This window comes from Rhinopithecus roxellana, chromosome 3 (genome assembly GCF_007565055.1).
Source record: "Rhinopithecus roxellana isolate Shanxi Qingling chromosome 3, ASM756505v1, whole genome shotgun sequence".
Taxonomy (NCBI): Eukaryota; Metazoa; Chordata; class Mammalia; order Primates; family Cercopithecidae; genus Rhinopithecus; species Rhinopithecus roxellana.
In genome coordinates, this window is record NC_044551.1 from 135,259,800 (window position 1) to 135,276,561 (window position 16,762).

The 16,762-nt window shown below is 34.9% G+C and overlaps 1 protein-coding gene across 1 annotated transcript in view; it reads right to left on the minus strand.

The window, feature by feature from the left end:
* The window catches only part of ADGRV1 (adhesion G protein-coupled receptor V1), a 611,804-nt gene that overhangs the window by 536,343 nt on the left and 58,699 nt on the right, over nucleotides 1-16,762 (minus strand). The window contains exons 2-9 of the mRNA XM_030927972.1: nucleotides 13,564-13,748; nucleotides 10,628-10,777; nucleotides 9,402-9,497; nucleotides 7,115-7,219; nucleotides 4,550-4,663; nucleotides 2,023-2,588; nucleotides 1,071-1,341; nucleotides 370-699 (exon numbers count right to left, since the gene is read on the minus strand). Coding sequence (XP_030783832.1) covers nucleotides 370-699; nucleotides 1,071-1,341; nucleotides 2,023-2,588; nucleotides 4,550-4,663; nucleotides 7,115-7,219; nucleotides 9,402-9,497; nucleotides 10,628-10,777; nucleotides 13,564-13,748 — 1,817 coding nt within the window. The remainder of the gene's footprint in view (nucleotides 1-369; nucleotides 700-1,070; nucleotides 1,342-2,022; nucleotides 2,589-4,549; nucleotides 4,664-7,114; nucleotides 7,220-9,401; nucleotides 9,498-10,627; nucleotides 10,778-13,563; nucleotides 13,749-16,762) is intronic.

Genomic DNA, 16,762 nt, shown 5'->3' on the forward strand with positions numbered 1-16,762 from the left:
TCATATTTTCTCAAATCAATTCAAAGCATAGTTAGCCTCTCTTTCTCTTGCTCTCCCCTGTAATAGTTTGTAAGTTACTCTACTATGTTATCCATGACAGTCCGACTTGCATGACTGGCATTTCACGTCTGGCGTACTTTTAATGTCACGTAATTAAAATATTAACTTTGGTAAAAATTCTTGTCTTCTTCATCCTTATATACCTCAGGAGCAGGCATAATCTCTCTTCCAACTACCTAAATAACTTTTAGTAACAAAATATAAATGACAGAAAATAACAAAGTCAAAATAATTTTAGTTAATTCTTTCATACAGATTAGTACACTTGAGGGTTAACCAAAATTACGATTATTTTAATAATAAAAGTACCTGTACTAGAAAGTGAGCTCCATTTTGAAGGAATGCATCATTTCTTATTGGTAATTTTGTAGTGACTTGAGTTTTTTGCTCTGGAAAAGTGAGGTCATTTCTCCTCGATATATTTAAGATGCCATCTTTTGCTTGCAAGGGGTCCACAGCTCCAGCAGGAATGTAAAGTACAGAATAAAGCAGCCTCACATCTCCTTTAGTCCCTCCTAGTCTTGTAAAACTCAAGGATAAGTGTCGTTCACCTGGGCTGCTTTCAATCTTCTGGTTTTCCATAGGAAAAAATGTTATTAGGCCATAGACATCATCGCTATCCTGAATGTAGAACAAAAGCTGCAGATAAAGGAATAAAATATTAAAGTATAGAATTCTCACATCTGAGATTATCAAATCCTGTATTTTCCATGTTATTCTAATTTGAATATTAATATTTCATGTCTAAAAGTGATGACTTCCTACACATAATAGAGTAAAAGATGAACCAAAAACAGATTTGGAAATGTTCCTAAATCAGTTTGTGGAATTTTTTAGAGAGTAAAATATTTATTTTCAGAAGGAATACTGAACAAGAAAACTATCTTTCCAAAGCCAGTGTTTTTCTTGTCCCTTCAAACTAAACATAAAGTTGATGTGTATGATCACATTCTTTGGTTCTTCTACAGCACAGGAATATTAACAAGCATAAAGCATAACAAGAGTTATACCTCTGCTGGCTCGCTCACTTCTGCACCTCCTCGTATTGTATGAGGCAGAATTTGAAGTAGATAAGCTTCTGCCTCTTCTGGAAGATCATCATCAACTATAGTAAGAGGAACTGTTGCCAACATCTGCCCTTGTGCAAAATGGAGAACTCCAGAGCTTGGGGTGATATCTGCTGTTACTGGTGAGGGATCACTGTTGTTCCGTGTCAACACCCAATTCACAGAGACGTTCCCATGGGTACCGCCATTTCTAACCACTGTGATTTCTTCAAATCTTAAATGTTTTAAGAGAAATACATATTGTCACATAGTACACTTTATTTCCCTTAGATTAGCTTTCCCAATGTCATGTTGTCCATTAGACACTGATAAAAACAGAATCTATGTAACAAAAGGTTACAACTGATTTGTTTTTTGTTTGAGACTGGGTCACATTCTGTTGCCCAAGCTGAAGTGCAATGGTGTGATCAGAGCTTACAACAACCTCAACCTCATGGACTCAGGCAATCCTCCTGCATTAGCCTCCCACGTATCTGGAACTTCAGGTGGACACCACCACACTCAGCTAATCTTTTTATTTTATTTTATTTTATTTTTTGTGGGCGGGGGTCTCACTTTGTTGCCCAGGCTGGTCTCGAACTCCTGGCCTAAGATAATCCTCCCCCTAAGCCTGCCAAAGTGCTGGGATTACAGGTGTGAGTCACCACACCTGGTGGAAAAAAAACATTTTTAATATGAAGGTGTGGATATGTGAATGTGTCCTAGGGAACTACTATACTATAAATCATTTGCATAATTAAATCACACTCCAAATAAGAAAGAAAACAGTGAAGCCATGGTAGAAAAAAAATTACACATATTCTAACAGTTCGTTGTTGTGTCCAACACCACAAAACTTAAATCTTGGAATAATATATTAAAATAATGGTAGCAATATATTTAAAATAAATCATACCTTGATATTCTATCTTCATCAATTATAATTGTCCTTTCAAACAAAACACTGCTGAGTGAAAGGACTCCATAAGGTTTATCATTTGGCTTAATGGTGACTTGTACAACAGAAGGGCTTATTAGCACAGCATCTCCCTGTAAGGTATCTTTTAGTAACATAATGTGAAACGATTCAGCAATCTCTGGTATGGTGTCATCAACTATTTGAAATTTCAAGTGAGATTCATGAATAAAAGGTGGAAAAACAACAGTTGTGTTTGGTTGAAGATCAATGAAGTCCAGATTTTGCTGGGCATGTGCTGTGGAATTCCCAGTTGCGATAGCATAACTGATTGAAACCTCATATTCATCAGGTCCAATCAGATTTCCATTGTTGTCCTTTCCACGAACTACTGGAATTACGAGTATGTGGTCTTCCTCAGGAACCAAATAAATACTCTGAAGGAATCTCACGGGACTATCATTTTTCTTAATGATGATCTCAACTGAATTCCTAGAGGTGTTTATCTCAGCTCCTCCTTCTACACTTTTCAGTTGAACTAAGAATACTTCATCATTTTCTGGTACCTGTTAAAGGAATATAAACAGAGGCAAAACATCAACAGCCAAAACACCTGGAAAGAGACTAAAGTGTAACAAGTCATTATGTTTCAATACAATTACACAGAAATAAAAATTCTCTAACTGAGGGAGCAAATAGAAAGGCTTGTTTAGTCTCCAATTAATAAAATATTTTCCACAGGTAAATAACGTATTTTGGACAGGAAAAGAAAACGTAATGAAGCAACAGTACAACTAATGAAGTACAAGTATAATGTCTTTCAACCTTAACTGGTCCTTGGATAACTCCAAAGATTAAATAGTAAAAAATTGTCATACATTTCTATCAGTTTTATCAGTTTGGTAGGGTTAGAAGTAGTACTGAAAGTCTAATAATACCTAAGAATCTGGAAAGTACGTTAAACATTACATAAAAATTGTTAGTTTTCCTTGTGAATTACTCTTGCTTTTCTCCAAATGGTTAATTCAGGAGTTAAACATGTGACACCAATATATGCTTTTCGAGATACACATGATGCCTCCCTGGAGGAAAAGCTGTAAGAGTCACTACTAGGAAAAATGTTGACACTGTTAAAGTGCAATTTTTGCTTTTCTTTTTTTTCCCCCCTTTTTTAATGCTCCTGCAGAGAAATCTTGGGGTTAATATCCACAGTGCTGTGTGAGCTTTTCATTCGCCACAAACTCTATTTTAGAAATAAAAGTGAAGAAAAAATGCACACTTTTACCTCCATCAGTAGCAATACAAAAAGCAAAGCTATTTATCTTAAAAATAAAATGTTATGATTTGATTGATCTTTCAAATTTACAATCAAAAGGCATAATTAATCATCTCCCCAAATTATAGCCCGTTCAATGCTCTGAGATCTTTTTTTTTTTTTTTGAGACGGAGTCTCGCTCTGTCGCCCGGGCTGGAGTGCAGCGGCCGGATCTCAGTTCACTGCAAGCTCCGCCTCCCAGGTTTACGCCATTCTCCTGCCTCAGCCTCCTGAGTAGCTGGGACTACAGGCACCCGCCACCACGCCCGGCTGATTTTTTGTATTTTTAGTAGAGACAGGGTTTCACCATGTTAGCCAGGATGGTCTTGATCTCCTGACCTCGTTATCCACCCGTCTCGGCCTCGCAAAGTGCTGGGATTACAGGCTTGAGCCACCGCGCCCGGCCCAGTGCTCTGAGATCTTAAAACAAAAGGTTTTTTTTGCTTGCTTCCAGAACCAGAGGAACTAGAGATATCAATGCTTCCAAATATTTTATTTTTTTCAAGAGAAGAACTCTTTTCTAATAATGTCTTCTAATACTCTAATACATTTTTTTCCCTTCTCTTGAGGTTTCTTGTGATTTAGTTTCGGAATGTTTGTAGGAGGGTAGAGGGAGGGTTACAAACTCCCAGCTATTTTCTTTTTGTTTTCTTTTCTGGCAAAATATAGTTTCTTTTCTAAAAAGTCATGTTTTCTCTTGTTTAGCTCATGTGGGGGACATCCTTGCACATTATTGCTCAGATTCATTATTTTCTTAGCAATTAAGCTAGCTGTATCATGTATCTCTATCCTTGGTAGTTTCAATGTGAAATATGAAAATAATAAAAACCTTCCCATAAATGTGAACATTAAAAATATCCAAACAAAAGAATATCAACTTAAGTAGAATTTTTCTTTGCTTTTGTGGTAAAATATTTATTCTAGGTTAGTACTGTTCTTGCTCAAAATTGAAAGCACTAACACAAATAGATTATCAGGGTATACAAAATGCTTAAATGTTTGTATTATGTATGGTTGCCAGTTATATTCAAATTCACCAGCTTTTAGATGTAAAATTTAATGTGAATTAAGTAAGATAAATAATAAGAAGATGTATTCCAAAATAGCTCTTTATAGCTGAGGTGTGACTGGCCACAATACACTAAGTTTATACAGGACTGTGTCCTGCAACACAGGGTCCTTGTCCCGTTTGGGTATGTAACATTAACCAACCTCATCGTCGAGTACTGTCAAGTTATAAATTACTGTTGCTCTGCCAGGGAGAAAGGTGATATTTCCTTTGACTGGACTCAAATCTTCATCAGGGGAATTTGGGCCACCCTCTACCTGAAAAGAAACACACAATGCCATCAATAAATACAAAATACTTCACGAGATTGAGAAAGCATCATTGTGATGTCAGCTGACAAAAATCTGAAGTTTAAAGATGTTCTGAAGGAATTACATCATTCTGCCCTTCAAATTAATAGGTCCTATAACGTAATTATAGATATTGACTATAACTGCATTAAAGTACGTGGTTTCTATGAGCTGCTTTTTCTCAAGCATTACGTTAAACCTGAAGGGAGAAATACTCTATAAATATTTCTTCTTGGAAGAAAGGGTATTCAAGATTAGTAAATTCCCTCAAGTAACAGAATCAAATGCCAATATTTTCCACTTCACAAGCTGGATGTGAAGATGTGAAGAATGAATAAAATCATTCATTAAAAAAAGCATTTGTTGAAGAATGAATAAAATCATTCATTAAAAAAAGCATGCTCCATGCTCCATCTCTTCTAGGTACTAAAGATTTAGCAGTGAACAGAGCTAACTCTGCACCATATAGACCTGACATTTAAAGGAAGGGAATAAATGATAAGTAAATGAATGGGTGTATGTTATATGATAATAAGTATCATAGAGAAAAAATTAAGAATAGCATGAGAGAGATCGAGTGCCAGGGAGGGGTGCTATCTGTATGCAGTTATAATCAATATAAAGCACTTACAACAATATATGGCAATATTAAGCACTCCAAAAATGTTACTTATAATTATTTAAATAGAAAACAGGCTACAAATCTGATAAAATAACTTTAGACATCCATAGATAAGTTGAAAACACTCTAACCTGGATGATTTATTCTTTCTACAGCCAATTATTTTCTAATTTTTCTAATATTTATCAGAAAAACTTTCAAAAATTGTCTAAATGCATATTCCTAAGTACCTGAAAAATTGTGTATGACTTCCAGTGTAGAACTTGCAAGACTACTGCATATTTAGTTAGTGTTTACTATGTTTTTCATGCATTATTGCCTTCTGCTGTTCTATGTTCTGTGTAGTTAACATAACTACCATATGATGTGGACACCCACAAGCATGAACAAAACTATTCTATGCTTCCATAGAATTGTGTTACATAAATACAAGTTTCCATTTTATTGATATTACCATTAATAATGAGGAAAGAAACCGGTATCTGAAATTGCTAACACTCTAATGTTTGAAAATAGTGTATGATCATGTTGTGGATCCTAAAAAACACAGAAAACACAAAATTAGTTGAAGATTTAAATGTGTATCTCACAGAACAGCAATGTGGTGACACCATGATTGGCACATGGTCAGTAAGCAATCAAATCAAATGATTAGAGCTAGCACCTGAAAAATACACCTCACCCACAGCTTATCATATTCATGCCACATCCTGTAACATTTATGGATTCCCATGGTGGAATGCAATGGCAATAAACACCATCCATTTGATGTACTGAAAAAAGTGGGGGGTGGGAGAAAGGCATAGTGGGTCATGACTGTAATCCCAGCTCTTTGGGAGGCTGAAGAGGGAGGATCATTTGTGCTCAGGAGTTCGAGACCAGCCTGGGCAACATAATGCAACTTCATCTCTACAAAAAACATTAAAACTTAGCTGGGCATGGTGATGCACACCTGTACTCCCAGCTATTCAGAAGGCTGATGCAGGAGGACTGCATGAGCTCAGGAGGTTGAGGGTGCAGTGAGCCATGACTGTGCCACTGCACTCCAGCCGGGGCATCAGAGTAAGATCCTGTCTCAAAAAAAAATTAAAATAAAAATAAAATGGAGAAAGACAACATATTAAATCATTTTACATAAACCTAAGTAATCCATGGGTATTTTAAAATTTCCTATTTTTGAAAACATTTATCATAAAAGTTTTATGAAATTTATAGAATTAACATTATTATTCTATCTTATGATTTATTTTTCCCACATATCTAAAATGTTAGCTTGTATTTCATGTAAGCATTGTATACACAAGCAGCAAGGAAAACATTTTTATATTAATCATGAAATGTATCAGATCAGAAAAGTATTCATCTTTATTTTAATTGTATTGTGTCGTGTTTATTATACAAGGAACTTTGATTTTCAAAACTGTAGCCATCTGGTATGAACTCCAGTGTTTGTATTTAAAGTGATTTCAGGGCCAGGTGCGGTGACTCACACCTGTAATCCCAGCACTTTGGAGGCCTAGGCGGGCGGATCACCTGAGACCAGGAGTTCAAGAATACCCTAGCCAACATGGTGACACCCTGTCTCTACTAAAAATACAAAACTTAGCCAGGCATGGTGGAGCGTGCCTGTAATCCCAGCTACTGGGGAGACTGAGGCAGGAGAATCACTTGAACCCGGGGGGCAGAGGTTGCACTGAGCTGAGATCATGCCACTGCACTCCAGCCTGGGCAATAGGGCAAGACTCTGTCTCAAAAATAAAAATAACTAAAATAAAATTACTTCGGAGTAAACTTACCTCAAAAGTCACCATGACCATTCCATAGGTTCCCTTTTCCCTGATGAGAGTAAGAGGCACGGACTCGTTTCTGCCCCTGGGCTCACTCACTGTGACTGAGGGAAGCTATTGAGGAGAGCAAGCACAGATGATGAGGATCTGAGCAATCAGAGGTATGAGGCAGTAAAAACTATTACCTCAGAAACGCTCAATTTCCACAGACAAATCAATCCACACTGTGTATAAGAATGTGATATTTCCTAGCGTCAATGAACTATAGCTTTAAAATGCTGAAAAAGTTAAAAATAATAGAGTAAAGGGAACACAAAAACTAGTCAAGCAAAAGATGCTGTTTCCTGTCCTGGTTCTACCATCAACTAGCTGTTCTGCTGAGGAATTTAAAGGTTTTTTTAGTTGAAAGGTGACAAACTCAAATGCTCACAGGGGCCCAGGAGGTGACAGACATGAGTTAAGCCTCCAGACCAAGGCAGCAAGTCACTGGGACCACCACTTGGCCCTGCCCACAACCCCTCTTTCTCCACATCAGCCAGCTTGTCAGTGAAAAGCAGACACTGCTAATAACTTTCAGGACAGGATCTCTGCAGGAGGTGAAAGCGAGGACTTCAAAAGAAATATGCTGATTTGGCTGGTGGAAACTCAAGGTGGGAGAGGAGGAATACAGACGCAGCCAAGTGCAAACAAGCTACAGAAGCAGTGGCCAGCTCTCCAGGTGACAGCAAAACTCAGTAGCCCCATCCATAACTGGGGTTAGGAATATCCATCTTGAAAGGTTGTGATAAGGTTTCAATGCAAGAGTTCACATCAAGTGCTTATACTGAGGGTTCAGTAAATGTTGCTACCTGACATATACTGAGGGTTCAGTAAATGTTGCTATTATCATCATCATCATCATCAATGTCATTTTCACTACCAACATAATCATCCTCAGGGTGGAAACCAAAGCCAGCCTATTGAGCACCACTGTGAGCTCAATGGTTATTTAGTTTAATTTCAAGGATGTCAAAGGCTGCCTGGCAGCACTGAGACCCCCAGCAGTCAGGGACCTGGGATCCATGCCAGAAACTAGGATTCATTTCTCAGAGGCTAAGATGTATAATGTCAACAACAACAAAATAAACCTTTAAACAAATCAGTGTGAGGTCAGAGGTGATATACAGGGAGTTAGTGTAGCAAGAAAGCCATATGGAGAGAAATTAAGCAATTAAGGGAGCCTGCTTCATCATTAATAATTCCTTATCATTCAAATAAGAGATGGTTGATTAATTAACTTAATGTTTTTAAATGACAGTATAATGGAGGTTACCGAATTTCTACCAAACTGAGGTTGGTCAAATACCCTTTTTAATGAAGATACGGCACTATAAAGATATTTACCTATAGCAAACTTGTTTCAAAGATAAGTTAAGGTACCAAGAAAATGACATACAATACAACCAATTGTAGTAGCAATCTAAAAATAAATGAAAAGCTGGGAAGTATTGCAACGTGTTTTATTAATTATAATTAGTAATGTGATTCAAAGAGACTCTAAGTCAGGAATGTTACTGGAGTCTAAAATTTAGTGGCCAAATTCAATTGTATTGGAGATAAACTTGGTTTTATTTTAAGAGCTAGAAACAATTTATCTAAAGAAGGGCCCTATCTTGTGTATTTGTTTCCAAACATAAAACCCTCTGATCATAGGATTGGCCAGAGCCACAGGAATTCAGTTAAGGAATAGAAAATAAACTATTGAGCAAAAGTGAGTGGGATGGAATGAAGTTTCAACCTTCAGAAAATATCAATTAATGGGAAAATCTTAAGAGTTGGGATGACTACAGAATTTTAAAGAGAGGTAACACCTGCTATTCAATTTAAGTTCATAGTAAGTTTTTTGAAAAGTATTATTTCAATATGCGTTCTCATCTCCCATTAACTCCAAACTTTCAGAAGAGTCTGACAAACAAACAACACTTTCTTTAGGTGACATTTGGGGAAATCAGGCAAAAGCAATGAGTGGTATATCTGAATTAAAGACAAAAGTGGTAACAAAGGAGTCAGGTGGAACAATCGGCAGAAAGAGATTAGGACAACAGATGTCCATGATCATACAAGCCTCCTCAATTCACAAACATCTTGGGTAGAACAAATGAATGGTCTATAGAATGTGAAACAGAGACAAAGTTAAAGCAAATTTTATTTAAATATCAAAAGACAGCATGATACTGCTAACATCATGAAAACTAATTTTTAAAATTTAATAAACTATTATCTAGCAACCACAAGTATCATTAAATTGTGTCCATACCATATTAAATGAAATAATTCCAAATGCATTGTCATTTGATAATATTGTCACAGTAGCAGTCCTTGGCCATCCGAGCTTCACATTTGCTGAAGATTTCTAAAATAAAATCCCAAAAATAAAATAATGAATTAAAAATAAAATAATAAATTAAATATTTATTTTTGTAGAGTTTGTCTTCAAGTAGTCATTCAGAATATAATAAAAATACATATGTAATCTTAATGTACAGATTAAGTAAACATTCCAATTACATCAATATGGTTAAGAAGTTCCAAATGAAAAATTTTCAAAAAAGTTTTGAAAAGCGTAAGTCACTGACTCTTAATAATATATGATAGTATAATTATAAATAATCACTGGCTAGTAATACTATATTATAAATTAGTTATAATTACTATCCTGTCACTAATATAACAGAATTAAGTACACAGTAAAAAATTCAATGTAATTTTTCTCATGCTATTGAAGGTGCTGGAACTTTAGAATTAGTTATTCTATGAATCACAGAACCAAATTGAAGATAAAACATTAAAACTATGTTTATAAAATGCAGAGTTTTCTGTAACATTTGTACAGATGTTCAAGAGCAGCACAAAAGTATATTCTTTAAAGAATGACTTAAAAGAGCAAAATATAACTGTTTCAAGTGTCTTTTTCACAAACATTTTAATGGTAGTGACACAATTATTCAAGAAAAAAATTCTTAATGCTCTTTAGAAAAAACCACCAGAATGTTGTTAGCGAGTCATTGCCTCAACCTAATAGATGAAGCCATAAAGTTCAATTAAACCTAAGACTACTCAAGTTTTTTTCCCCATCGGTACTCTGAATTTAAGTCACAGGGACCTCCCACTTCCATGCCTGCTTTATGTATCCTTGTCCTTTGAATTCAGAAGTCACAGTCATTCTTTGCACATCTGGTAGCAGGCGAGGAATAAAAGAAAAAAAGGCCAAAGGGAAGGCAAAGTTTTCTGGAGCAAGTGTCATGGCAATTCCTGAGTAAGGTGAATGGATCCAAAAACTAGCTGTGGAATTTCTGACAAGATCAAGGAATAACCAGATTACGGAAATGTTGAACAGGTTGTCTGTTCTGGATTCTACGAATACCACCACCAGTTATCTGAATTGGCTCATCTCTAGATAGATAGGTTGTTAAGTACTAAAAGATTTTTATAAGTTTTATAAGTCCTCCTTATAATTTCTATAAGGAGGAAACACGGACTTACCTGTAATGTTAAGTGAAAAATAAAAGTTTCATCAGGCTCTGGTAAGTCATCATCACATACTGCTATGTACACTGTTCTGTTTGTTTCTCCAGCAGGTATAAAAGCTGCAGCATATGTGTCAAAAAAATCACCACTGTCCTCTCCATACAGCTATGAAATGCAAAATATAGATCATTCTTATTTAATACAGTATTAGGACAAGTAAAACTGACATTAATTACAGCAATCAAGAGAAAAAGCATAAATCAAGTGACTTTTATATTTATCGACAGGGTGTACAAAAACAAAAATCATAAATATTTAACAACTGAAAAAACTTATCTTCAGAAATAAACAAATGATTCTAGGCCAGGCTCAGTGGCTCACTACTGTAATCCCAGCACTTTGGGAGGCCAAAGTGGGCGGATCATGAGGTCAAGAGTTTGAGACCAGCCTAGCCAATATGGTGAAACCCCGTCTCTAATAAAAATACAAAAATTAGCTGGGAGTGGTGGTGTGTGTCTGTAGTCCCAGCTATTCCGAAGGCAGGAGAATCACTTGAACCCGGGAGGCAGAGGTTGCAATGAGCTGAGATCGCACCACTGCACTCCAGCCTGGGCAACAGAGCAAGAATTCGCCTCCAAAAAAAAAGAAAATAGAAATGATTCTAAACAAAATCATTTGTTCGTGCTGTGAAATGAAAACAAATATTACACAGAAAAATAATAATTATATAGGAAAGCAATTATGTGAATTTTTTTCTCTGCTCTTGATTGATCTGGAGTAGACTACAGCAAACCTAACAAGAAGACAAATCATAGCTAAAATTCTCAAAAAATTGTTGTATATATGCAAAGCAACACAACAGAATATTATTCAGCCATCAAAAAGAATGAAATCCTTTCATTTGCAGCAACATGAATGTAACAAGAGGTCATTATATTAAGTGAAATAAGCCAGGCGCTGAAAGATAGATATTGCATCTTCTCATCCACACATTCTCATCCAGCTAAAAATGTGGATCTGATGGAGGTAGAGAGTAGAATGGTGGTTACCAGAGGCTGAGAAGGGAAGAGGACAATGAAGAGAAGTTGGTTAAGGAGTCAAAAACAGAAGGAATGGGTTCCAATATTCGATAGTACAGTAGGGAAATTATAGTTAACATTAATTTATTGTATCAAATAATTTAATATATCAAAATAGCTAGAAGAGGGGAATTGTAATGCTTCCAACACAAAGAAAAAATTAATGTTTGAAGTGAAGGATATCCCAATTCCCCTAATTTGATCATTACACATTGTATACAAATATTAAAATATCACATATACCCCCCAAAATACGTACAACAATTATATATCGACAAAAAAGAAGGAAAAGAAAGAGGTGTATGTGGCCTGCCAAAAAATGTGTCAGGAAAATCAATTATTTTCCTATCCGTTTCAAAGAAAATGCTCTTTCCCAAACTCAACCTAAAGTTGTACTCATATTCTCCCACATCTCCAATAAAGATCTAATTCTTCCAGCATTTCAAATGTTTTAGTCATCATAAACTTTTCCTTAACTTTTTAAGATCTTATTCTGTAAAATCAGCATGACTAGTAAGAGTCTCGCATTATTGGTAAGATTCTGCATGACCTTGTGCAGATCAACATGAGATCTCTTTCACCAAACAGCTCAAAATGAGTAATTTAACTACTAGAAAAAATATTTGATTTAGTACCAATAAAAAACATGTACAGGGAAATTTTAGTCAATTCCTAGTTCTCATACATAAAAATAAGTTTAAAATAGTTGAGAAATCCAAGTAAGTTGTCAAGGGTGTTGGAAATATACCTTACTATAGAAAATGACACAAACTTTAAGAAAGAATTATCAAGAGCCACTGAAACAAACGGAAAAGCACGGTAATTCAGCCTATGAAAATCATTTCATCAATTTCATTAATCAAATGCAAATTAATCAAATCATTAACACTTCGAAATAAGTAAAAATCAAAATATATACACATATATATATTCACCAGAATAACATTCATAACAGTAAAAATTAGAAGCAACCTCAATGAAAAGGAAGAATGATAAGGAAGTAATTACAACACCATCAAGAAAAGTTGTGAAAATGATAAAGGAACCTGAAAAAATTGTTAAGATTCAATGAAAATTATATGAAAAAGATTATCTAATATAATGCATACTCTAAAAATAATGTCTATATATAGATATTAGTCACAAATAACTAAAATTATAGCACTGGATTTGTTCATAGGTCGTTTTTCTGCATCTTCTCTTTTTATAATATTTCATAATGTGATTATTAAACCTACCACTTAAAATTTTATTTTTGCAAACAAAATGTTTAAGTACTTTGAGACTCAAATATAGCAATGTTCTTAGTGGTCATATGACATAACTTTCTGGTTAAAAGTAGACACATACTCACGCACACACAATCCACCCAGTAACTAAACTGTGTGCAAGATAGATCTATAGTTTAACAAATTCTACCTAACATTCACTTAAGTTAATATACTTAATTTTTCCCACTAAAAGAGCTCTCAGACATAACTAAAGTTTTTTTTTACTATTGTCAGTTTTCTACTTTTAAATATTCCATACATTTTCTCTACACCACCTTACAATAGAGAGTATATCTGAGCAGATATAACTACAATCCAAATTACCCAAAATGAAAAGTTCTTGTTCTAAAATAAATACATGAACACTGTAAAATGATCAGTCTATATCTTTAAAAATAGTACTGTCAAATGCACATGGTTATGTTGGAGCACTCTATAAACCTATAAGAGATAAAAATGGAATAGTGTTATGTGCAAATCATCTATCATTTACCATAATGAAACTGCTCAAAATCTCAAACAGAAAAAAAAAATCCTTGCCATTAAAACTAAGAAATTTCATATCTATTTCAGTAAAAATAGAACTATAATAATTTCTTACCGATACAATTGCAGTAACATTTGCTGGCTCTCCTATCCTTTCAATGATAAGACGAATAACTGTTGTACTTGTTTCATTAACAACAAATTCAGTTTGTCCAGTAAATCTTATTTCTGTTTCTCCAGACACAAACAGGATGAGTAAAGCTGAAAGAAGATTTACTAATAAAGATGCAGAGGGCATCCCTAAAACAAAACAAAACAAAACAAAATGTATATATATATAAAATTCACGAAATATATCTAATCTATTTTCATTAGATTGTGATGTCTATAGACATAAACACAGTATGAAGAGTTAGACAGCAAACAACTAAGACATAAATATATCAACTGCTAAGCCATCAAACTCAGATGTGTGATGACAGAAGTTAAAAATCACGATTCTACTCTTATGGTTCTTTTTCTACTATTCAGAAATACTTTTTGCTTTTTAGCTTCTATACCAAGATAATAGTTACAAGTTAAACTTACTTATTAAATTTAGTTCATGTAAAAAATTTATTGACATCCACACTTTAAGAAAAACCTAAGCAGCAACATGGAAATTTAATTAAAGACCATATTTACACAAATAAAACTATGATATACCAGCCAAAACTGAAACAGTTGAAGCTACATTTCTAGCAACAAATTGATTTCTTGGTTGGTGTTTACTTTTTCCTTAAATTTGTCTCCTTTGAGAATTTTTTTTTAATTCTTAGTCATTGCAAGGAAATTCTAATCCTCTTAAAGAAGGGATAAATTTACAGGACTTAAATTTCTTTCATTTTACTAGCTAAAATACTAAGACCACGTCTAAGAAAATGTTCATGTTGCTTTAAAATAAGCAAGTTTATCAAAGTGTATATTTCCTTTTTTTCATGATACTTTTTTTTTTTTTTTTACTACGATATGTATGAGTCATCAATATTGTTCCCACTTTCAGCACTCTGGGATTCAGGCTCTTTCAAAAGCACAACAGTGCAGTGGTCTCCTGAAAATGCTGCTGTTTTGTAATGTAGATGTACCTCTAAAAATGTGAACAATTTCCCTCATGGATCATTAAGATTCCAATGGATCTATGTGATCAGTCGCACGAACATAAAAAGTTCACATGTTTTAAAGAGCTGCATTACATATTCTATGAGCCAAAATGCTTCCTATTAATCTTTACCTTGGCCAAGAAGTAATAAAATTTTCTTGTATGTGATGTTTCCACTGAGCTACACATGGCTTTATATTTAGACACACCAAATACATGAGTTCCTGATATATTTTAGGATTTAAATGCAATGTTCTCAGTTAAGTATATACGGACAATGCAGTCTGAGACTGCTCAATGATGTCTCACACACTTCTGATTGCAAAACCCAGACAGGGATGCCGAGTTCAAATGGAGTCCAGGAAAGGGATATAAGCTAACAGGGACAGAGATGTTGAAGGATTGGGACTTCTTTTGTACCTGTCCCTTCTCTCCAGGCAAACCTGCCAGAAGACTAATGAAATCTGAAGAAGAAATAAAATAGTTTTCCTTGACCAGCTGCAAACTCTTCCCTGTCTTCTAATCCAGTAATGTTCATGGAAAGAAAGGAAATGAAAAAGATGAGAGAAAGGGAAGGGAAAAAGCAAAGCATTTGTGAGACAGGTAAGTGGGAGCAGTTCTGAGCTAAACCAAAGCCAAGTGAAGGTCTTTTATGGAATCCTAAAGCCAGAATGATTTTACACCCCACTTAGGACAAATAGTGGGAAGAAAATGAACAAGGTACAATGAAGAGAGTACAAAATGGAAGACGGAGAAAGAAGGTGGCAACCTAGGCTTTGGATGTGAAAGAAAAAAAATCAATTTTGGTCTACTGTGATTTTGAAAGAAAAATCTAAAGTCCTTGAACGGGAGATGTGATAGAACCGTGAACTGAGAGAAATAAGACATCTGAAGTGCAATGTGAGACAGAGTGAAAGTGAGATTACAGCATGAGTAGAGGGAATCAGGAACAAGGAAGAACAGTTCTCAAAATCTGTCCTGCATAAAGATCACCTCAGGCATTTGTTAAAATGCAAATTCTCACTCTCAAAAATTCTGATCTGGTGAGTCTAGAGTGAGGCCCAGGAATATGCATTTAAAACAAGTAGCCCTATTAATTCTGATGCAACTGATTCTTGGTATAATACACTTTGAGAATTACTGTCCTAGAGTGTGAGGAATAGTGTTAGAAGTGTGTCCTGGAGTGAACATACAAAAAGTCACATTTGTAGTTACGAGTTAACTACTGAACTTTTGCAATGCTATATGTGCGAACTTCCTCATATGTTTTTTCATATTCTGATACCGCATTTTAAGATTTTGTGCATTCTGAGTAAAAGCTGTAATGACTTTTACAGAGTGATCATAACAGCAAATGCTTATATAGCACTGTTTTAAGGTACTTTAGGTACATTAACACATTTAATCCTTACAATATCTCTATGAAGAAGGTGAGCGTAGCATTAGTACCATTTTATAGCTGAGAAAACTAAAGCAGAGATGGGTTAGTTAACATATGCAATATTATTCAGTTAAGTGGCTATGTAGGCTTTGAAGGCTAACTCCAAACTCTCTACCCAATAACCACACCATACTGTCATTTATATTTTATTTCAACAAATCACATACCACCACCTTGAATAATACGATAGATCATTTATGCTACGTTTCCAAGCATTCAGATATTTCAAGCTCATGCACAATAACCAAAACTCCCATAAGACTGCATAATTATGAATCTCCTAAAAGTTTCACTTTATTATTCTAATAAACATTACATTTATTTAAATGACACTACAGCTTTCTTGACTACTTCAAATATTTAACAGCATCTTTTTATGTCAGGACCAAGAGCTCAAACGCTGCATTCTTACAGTTTCCCAGGCAATTAGAGCTCCAAGATCCTGTGTTTGTCAATAAATTCATTTGAAATTGGTCCACATCAGTGAGTTTTGAGATTATGCAAAATGAGCACACAGGCATGATTGGAAATGCCTCAAATTCTGTGACATCACTGACAATTGCATCTCCTTTGCTTTCATCTTTTCACACTGTATGAAAAGTTGTTGGGGCAAAATTGGCATTCAATAGAATTTAAAGATTAAAAAAAGCTTTGAAAATGAAGTTCCCATTACAAGACACGCATAATTACACAAATGCTGAATAGTTTATTTTTTAGAGTAGCTAGGTACACTTC